This window comes from Gopherus evgoodei, unplaced genomic scaffold, assembly GCF_007399415.2.
Source record: "Gopherus evgoodei ecotype Sinaloan lineage unplaced genomic scaffold, rGopEvg1_v1.p scaffold_45_arrow_ctg1, whole genome shotgun sequence".
NCBI lineage: Eukaryota > Metazoa > Chordata > Testudines > Testudinidae > Gopherus > Gopherus evgoodei.
Window position 1 is genome coordinate 1,221,917 of NW_022060066.1, and position 8,853 is coordinate 1,230,769.

General features: G+C 42.5%; 1 protein-coding gene across 1 annotated transcript; it reads right to left on the bottom strand.

Annotated features, from left to right (window-relative positions):
- Positions 1-7,373: 7,373 nt before the first annotated feature.
- LOC115642764 (olfactory receptor 14A16-like) lies at positions 7,374-8,330 on the bottom strand. Its single transcript, XM_030546472.1, has one exon. The coding sequence runs from the start codon at positions 8,328-8,330 to the stop codon at positions 7,374-7,376; it is 957 nt and encodes a 318-aa protein (XP_030402332.1).
- Between the last annotated feature and the right edge of the window lie 523 nt (positions 8,331-8,853).

Here is an 8,853-nt window from a genome sequence, read left to right on the forward strand (position 1 = left end):
CATGTCTTGTCAGCTTCTACAGCCTGGGCTTATCTTGAAGTTCAGAAATATGAAGGCTGGGATTTACAAAAAAGCCTAAGGGATTAAGGCATGTACATCTTGGGGATTAACTCCGTTCGACTCCCTTGAGATTTCCACCCTAAGATGAGAATAAATACAGCCAGGCAGCAGGGGCTCAAGAGAGGAGGACAAAACACCTTCAGCTCCTGTGATCTAAACCCAACTATGAGACTAAATTACCACAACTCTCTGTGTCTCACTTTCCTCACCTTTAACAAGGAAGATAACACCTGAGACAGGCTAAACAATTCATAAGGAATCATTTCTTAAGTCCTGATCTCTAATTCAGTTTTGTTTGAGCTCCTAATGAGTTTTCATAGATCGAAGCAAAAATTTGGCCACAGATGGAGGCTTTCTGTGTAAACAGACTGGCTATCGCCTGAACGCTAGCTAGAGATAATCCTAGAAGGGGGGAGAATGACATAAAAATAGAGAACACGCACAAGACAAATCACCTCTTTCCTCCACTCCTCTATGCTCATGACAGCTACAATGCCTGAAGAAATACTGAACTAGGGGAGGGATCTTGGTCAGGAGGCTTCTAGCTAGTAAAGGTATCTAAAAGGGTGTCATAAGGAGGACGGAGAAAACTTTTGTTCACCTTAGCCTCTAAGGGTAGAACAAGAAGCAAGGGGCTTAAACTGCAGCAAGGGAGGTTTAGGTTGGACATTAGGAAAATGTTCCTAACTGTCAGGGTAGTTAAACACTGGAATAAATTGCCAGGGAGGTTGTGGAATCTCCATCTCTGGAGATATTTATAAGTAGGTTAGATAAATGTCTATCAGGGATGCTCTAGAGAGTATTTGATCCTGCCATGAGGGCAGGGGACTGGACTCGATGACCTCTCGAGGTCCCTTCCTGTCCTAGAGTCTATGAGTCTATGAGTCTATTATCCAGCAGTGGTTTCCATGTCCAAAGATGGATTTCCTGAGTCGCTGGTCTCTCCGCTGTTCCTAGCAGACAGGGAACCACTCCACAGATGGGTGCTCCCTGTTCCCCTCCTCAGGCAGGCTTGGCCAAGAGGTGATGGACTAAATACGATGAGGGACTGAAAACTCCTGAAGATCTAGAACTGCTCCTGGGTTATGCAGGCATCAAACACCATCACAGCTCAGTATACCCCTGCTCTGGGGCTAAATAGCTGCATCTAGTCTCCAGGGCTGTGACCCCAGCTCTGATGTGACATCAGGAACAAACCACCTGGACAACCTGTCCAAGTCAATCCTAACCCCACAAAGGGGGAACAGCACTGCCCTGGACCTCACACAACGGTAACATCCCTGAAAGGATCCTTGGCTAAAAAAACAAGGCAGATTTGGCTAAGGTATTTGACAAGTTAAATGTATATTTATAGCACAGGCATGTGACATACAATAGCTAAGAAACTAGCAGCACCAGAAGTTTAGCTGGCCTGGAATAACCTGTTCCTTCATTAACTCCACATGATTACCACTGGGGCAGCAGAAAATTTTTCCCCTGCATTGCATCAGCAGCTCTTGAGAGGCAGCCACCAGAAGAACCCACAACTCAGGCTGCCCAGGGTGTTCAAAGTCAGACACTAAGATCTACCCAGAGGCAAGCATGAAAAATGAAAGGTCATGTCTTGAGCTGGTGTGAATTGATGCAGTTCCATTGATTTCAAAGTAGCTAGGGCTATTTACACCAACAGATGACCTGGCCCTTTGATTTCAATCAAGATATGGCCAATTTACACCAACTGAGGGCCTAGCCTGTCAGAGTTTACTTTGTTTATTTGGGATTGAGGGCATCTCTTGAAAGCCCATTATGTGTGTGGATGGGGATAGGGTGTTGTCATAGACTGAAGCTAAAACAGTTTCCCCTGAATACCACCGCCCTCTCCTCTAAGATCAGTCTAGGGCTCATCACCCTGTCTTCCAAAGTGTCCTGTTGGAGAATCCAACTCAAACATTTGGGAAGCAGCTTCTCCAGGATGGCTTCTCCACTAAGGACAGGGGAGGGGGGTTGCTCAGCAAATCACCCTCCAGTGACTCAAGGGGGAATATGATAGAAGTATATAAAATAAGGACTGGTGTGGGGAAAGTAAATAAGGAAGTGTTATTTACTCCTTCCCATAAAACAAGAACTAGGGGTCACAAAATGAAATTAATAGACAGCAGATTTAAAACAAACAAAAGGAACTATTTTTTCACACAGTGCACAGTGAACCTGTGGAACTTCTTGCCAGAGGATGTTGTGAAGGCCAAGATTATAACAGGGTTCAAAAAAGAGCTAAATAAGTTCAAGAAGGATGGGCCCATCAATGGCTGTTAGCCAGAATGGGCATGGATGGTGTGCCTAGCGTCTGTTTGCCAGAAGCTGGGAATGGGCAACGGGATGGCTCCCTTGATGACTAACTGTTCTGTTCATTCCCTCTTGGGCACCAGGTATTGGCCACTGTTGGAACATAGGACTCTGGACTAGATGGACCTTTGGTCTGACAAAATATGGCCGTTCTTACATTCTTATGTTCAGTGCACAGAGCTTTGCCTAACGAGGCTTTTGTTCCATCTGCTAACAAAGACCATGTGATCTGGAACACACTGTCCTGCACTGAGGAACCAGAGCCCTTTCTCTGCAGACTTCAGGGATCTGGAAGCATTTTTCAGCCCCTGCTGTTGCTCTACGTTGAAGAAGGTGTGCTTTTTGGGGGCTGAATTTGGGATGCCAGGGCCAGGTCCTTCAGCCCTTACTAAGCATTCTGGCAGCAGTCAGTGGCAGTGCAGTCTGAGCAATGGCTGCAGGAATGGGACCCCTCCAACTGGATAATCTCTTACATAGATATAGCCTTGTGGTGTGAGCCATAGGATCAAGTCACGGCAATATTTGCATTTCTTATCTATCTTGACTGATAAGAGAGCCCAAACTGTTGGTCTGTGCCCAGTATGGTAAGAACCCATGTAAAATACAGTGACTTGGTCCACCAAATACTAAGCAATTTATCCAGCATAACATTCTCATTCCTTAAGCAAACAATTTTCCCATTAACTAACTGTAATTTTCCCCCATTAAGCAAATGGCAAATTTTTCTCCACCAATGAGCTAGCACATTCTCCTTCTTCAACCAGCCACAGTTTTCTCTGTCCTTCACTACCCCTACACTTCTCCACCTTCCAAAAATCACAGACGTTCCCTCCTCCACTTATCTTTCCCCCCTTACCATTTACAAACTACACAATTCCCCCAACCAACACTAGCCTTCTTCCCTTTTCAGTGATAATGAGAACATGCCTCATTCACCAACCATAATATTCTCCTTCCATATAATTTTTCCTAGTAGTATCATGTCCTGTATTCATGGCTTCAGGGAAAGCTTTGGAGAATGGGTAGGCCATAGGCCACATCCTGAAGTTTCACAGACTTGGCCTGTGGGTTCAGAAGGCATTCCACTGTCAATGAACCAGCGTTGGTTCGCTCAGTTGTCTCAACAGATTATGGTTCTCCTTGTGTCTAAATGAAGATAGGAGAGGAGAGGAGAGGAGAGACGCTGCATTTTCATGTTTCTAAAGATCGCAACTTCTGGAAATGTCTTGAGCTAAGGTTCTTGGGGCTTCCAGGATGAAGAGCTAAGAGTCGAGCTCCCATTCTAGCCAGGGACCCTGAGCTGTGATCTCTGTTCCAGGGATAAAGAGTAGAAGAAAGTCAGGGAGTAAGGAGCCTCCTGCAGGGGATGCAGAGAGGAGACCCAGGGCCAGACAGAACTTTTGAAGAAGCTCTCCAGAGCAGCCAGAGGAGAGGCCTGGCTTGAGTGACCTGCACTGCAGAACAGGAACAGAACCCATCAGAGGGAGTTAGGAGCCCAGAAGGGGTATAACGGCCTTTGGTAAATAATGTTTAATATTGAATATTTATAGACAGACACGAAGAGGAAATGAGTCACAATAATTGGTGTTATCTATCTATTGATTGATCTATCAAACTATCTCTCGAATCACATACTATGCCTTTGTCCCTTATATATGAATTGTATATATCCATGCACAGAGATGGGATTCTAATACTAATAACACTGGTCTACAATTTTTGAGAATTTGTCTGCTTCAGAGATAAAATGTGCTATTTATTATGTATTTTGATGTGCTGAATTCAAATATGACAATTAAAACAACTGATTGGCTACTGTTTCTGAGATATTTAAGTTTTTACATTTTATGTCTATGTATATTGTGTAGATAGTAGAGTTTTAATCATAAATTGTACCTAGATCTTTTCATGTGTTTATGGTTGCTTTACATGATAATATTTCACCTGTCCTGTTTATGTAACACACTAAGAATCAGCAAAAGGGTTATATAAATAAAATTTATTATGAAACAAAAGGCAAAAAACTAGTATGTACATAGTTAGTCCTATTCAGTGTCTACTCAGCGCTTCTTGGTTTGTCTCTTGTATTCCTTAAATGGAGCATCTCTTGTCACTGTCCAGCAATAGTCTGCAAGCATTGATGGGCTCCATTTGCCCTGATAGCCTGCCAGGAGATTCCACTGCTGTAGTCTGGAGCCCAACAGCTCTGCCTTACTCTTGGGTAGTTCCAAATCCCTGACAAGGTCATTCAATTCACCTTGTGTTAGGAGGTGTGGTTCAGAGCAGGAGGAGGGGAGAAAATGTGGGTCCTGTGACATTGATGGTTCAGGACCAGAAGTTTCATCCTCTTCCTCTTCCTCATCTGACTCAAGTGAGAATGATTCTGGTGCAGTCCTTCTCCGTGGGGTACTGGGCGTATAGCTGATGGAACGTTTGGATAAGGCACAGTCCACTTTTTCTTCTTTGACACATCTTTCCCAAAAGGAGGCACCATGCAGAACTAACAATTGCTGGTCTGATCTGTTGGCTCTCTCCAAATCATTGGCACTGCAAAAGGCATAGATTTCCTTTTCCTGTTCAACCACTGGCGAAGATTTGTTGCACAAGTGTTGCAGCGTATGTGTGGGGTCCACCTCTTGTCCTGATCTCCAATTTTGCATCCAAAATAAAGGTGATAGGCTTTCTTAACCAGAGTGGTTAGACTGCGCTTTTGTGATGCAAATATCACTTCACTACAAACATAGCAGAAGTTATCTGCACTGTTCACACAAGTACGAGGCATCTCTGCTCACTTTGGCTAATCAGAAATGTGTCTCTATGCAAAATCAAACACTGACAAATAAGAGAGCACCACTCTGTATGATTTCTAGAGCTGATATAGGGCAATTTGTTCAGCAGAGTGATGTAAGCTTTGTTATGATTGCATCATCCATGACTTCTAGGAATAACATGATGCAATTCATATCATGTATGACGCAATACCAGCTTCAGATTGCATCATTCATTGTTTTGCCTAAAAAGCAAGTACTGTCCAAACCCAGTCATAGATTTATTCATAGATCCAGTCAAAGATGTATTTTAGTCATTTTTGGTTTAAATTGAGATCCCTTCCCTTTATAACTCACTTATCCTCTGCCATTCCCAAGTCAAGGGTTGTATATACTGACCCAATAGCGTATCTTGAAAACTAGAGCCAATCAACAATTTTAAGCATCATTTTTGTTCTCAGTGACCCAGAATTAGTAAAGTTGGACTACATTTATTTCAGAAGCATTTTGGCTGTAGAGCAGTGTAATAGGACTGCTTTGTGAGATCCTTTCTTAGCTTTAATGTGACTAGTTTTACAATGAATGATGCATGAAATGCCAGGTCAGTGCATATGACACCAGACAAATTACTCATACCACTATTTTTTAGAGAAGGTGGCCCTTATGCAGAGGTCATCTCCAGACCTGAAGAAGAGCTCTGTATACATTGTAAAGCTTGTCTCTCTCCCCTGCAGAACTTGGTCAAATAAATATTACCTCACCCATCATGTCTCTCAAATATGCGGTGACCAACATGGCTGCAACAACACTGCATACACCAGTGTTTATGTCACTATTGAATTTAGCCTTGTGTCTTTGGGCCAGTATCAAACCAGCAATGTTGATGGAGCTACTCTGCATTAGCAAAGGCTTAGCTGAGATGTGGAAAACACAGAGGAGTCCTTGTGGCACCTTTGAGACTAACACGTTTATTTGGATATTAGCTTTCATGGGCTATAACCCACCTCATCAGGTGCATGAAGTGAAAAATACAGTAGGCTGTATATTTATACCTGCCTACTGTATTTTTCATTCCATGCATCTGATGAAGTGTGTTTCAGCCCATGAAAGCTAATGTCTAAATAAATTTGTTTGTCTCTAAGGTGTCACAAGAACTCCTCATTGGTTTTGACAATACAGACTAACACAGATACTCCTCTGCAACCTGAGATGGGGAATTCACCCATGCATCTCTGTTGCACTCACATTCTCCCGGTCATCATTACCCATTCTTGGATCTTTTTGTGTGTTGGCCATTGGCCAAATCCTGATCCATTTGAAGTGAGTGGCTAAATCCCAGTGATTTAAAAAGGATCAAAATTGGCCTCATTATCCTGTCTGATTGTCTTTAAGAAATACTCCACAGCTTCCTCTTCAACAAACAAACAAACAAACAAACAAACAAACAAACAAACAAACAAACAAACAATCCTTTCTCACCACGGCACGAATGACACAACATTGATTTATTTAGGGTTACAATAATGAAACAATGTTTACCTAAGGTTCTTGGTTCCCTAACACATCATTAAAAGTATGATGATATCCCAGCCTTATTCATATAATTGTTTCAACCGAAACTCAACCATGCAGACACTTCTTGTGCACACCTTTAACATTGTGGAAAGAAAACTTTCAGCTCGCTCAGAAAACCCCATCAAACAGATGACATTTGGACAACCCCGATAGGTAACAAAACATCAACAATGCCATCTAAGTGAACACTTACCATCTACCCAGTCATTCCCACCTTAAAAACACTTAACAAAGAAAGAAATCAACCCAAGAAAAACTAAAAAACAGAGATGGAGACAAAAAACAAACAGCTACTGAACTGATACTGCAATCCAATTTTTACTCCAAAAAAGAAGAGACAGACACTCCCTGAGGTCCAATAAGGACTTTGATATGGCTAATGATTTTATGAAGAAGGTGCTAACATAGCATGGTGAAGGGTGGCAGTACACAATCCTGTGATAGATAGATATACAGGCAAACAGATAGATAATGATATTATTTACATTGATATGTATTTACATTAAATCCATTTACCTGAGTCGTGTTTTCATTTTTGCCACTCTAATTTCCCCTTTTTGCATAAAGAGATGACAAACCATGTTCTCATGGAGTCAATTATATCATCATTTGATTATATTTATAAGGAAACATAGAAAGAAGTTAAAATCAAAATAGAAAGATGGACTTTTTATTTGTTTTAAATAAACTCCATCCAATCAGTTTCCTTAGGGCAGCTTTGATCTCCTTGTTCCTCATGCTGTAGATGATTGGATTCAGCATTGGAGGTACCATGGAATACAAAACATCCACCATGAGATCCAAATGTGATATGGACCTGGAGTTGGGTTTCAGGTAGGCAATGATGCCAGTGGAAACATACAATGAGACAACAGTGATGTGAGGCAGGCAGGTGGAGAAGGCTTTTTGCCGGCCCTGCTCAGTGGGGATTCTTAGCACTGATCTGAAGATCTGAACATATGACACAATTATTAAAACAAAACAACTTAAAGCTAAGCATGCACTGAAGACAATAACCCCAGTTTCATTGAGCTCTGAGTCAGAGCAGGCAAGCTTGAGTAGCTGGGGGATGGCACAGAAAAACTGATCCACCACATTTCCTCCACATAAGGATAATGCAAATGTGTTCCCAGTGTGCAGGGCAGAGTAAAGAATACCACTGATCCAGGCACTGGCTGCCATTTGGACACAAGCTCTCCTGTTCATCACTCTCTCATAGTGCAGTGGTTGGCAGATGGCGACATATCGATCATATGCCATGACAGTGAGGATGCCGAGATCAGCTGAACCAAGGAACATGAAGAGAAAGATTTGGGCGACACATCCAGAATAAGAAATCACTCTGGTGTTCATGAGAGAATTGACCATGGATTTGGGGATGGTGACAGAGATGGAGCCAAGGTCTCCGATGGCCAGATTCACCAGGAAGAAGTACATGGGGGTATGAAGATAGTGGTTGAGGGCTATGGCTGTGATGATGAGAAGATTCCCCAGCAGGCCTACCAGATAAATCATTAGAAACACCACAAAGTGCAAAATCTGCAGCTCCCGAATGTCAGAGAAACCCAGGAGAAGGAACTCGGTCATGGTGGTTCGGTTGGACATTTTCTTCCTCAGCAAGTTGTGTGATGGCTGTGGAGGGAAGAAGAAGGTACATACTCAGAATTCAATTGTCAGAGAGAATGGACTTGATTATCTTCTGAGTAATGTCCCATGATTTACTGTGAAATGTGCACAGCACTCCTCCTATCCTTCCATTGACTAGGAGCAGTGAGTGCTCCTCACTGCTGATGATCAGAGCACTAAGGAGAGAAGGTCAGTGAGGTAATAGCTGTTATTGTATCAGCTTCCATGGGTGAGAGAGACAAACTTTCGAGCCTCACATACTACCTCATCTACCTCGTCTATTTAATATTCTGGGACCAACATGACTACAAGTACTGCATACAATCAGACCACTACTCAGGTGTGTTATCACACTGGTGTTAATTAGCATAACTCCCATAAAATCCATGGGGCTACATCATTTTACATCATCTGGGTATCTGGCCCAAGATATCACTTGAACAAATGCATTAAAGACTGGAACAAATTGCAAAAAAAATCCACAGATTGAGAAAATATAGCC

Bases quoted from the DNA above. Each gene is read 5' to 3' on its own strand.
- LOC115642764 (XM_030546472.1), bottom strand. From the start codon at position 8,330: ATGTCCAACCGAACCACCATGACCGAGTTCCTTCTCCTGGGTTTCTCT.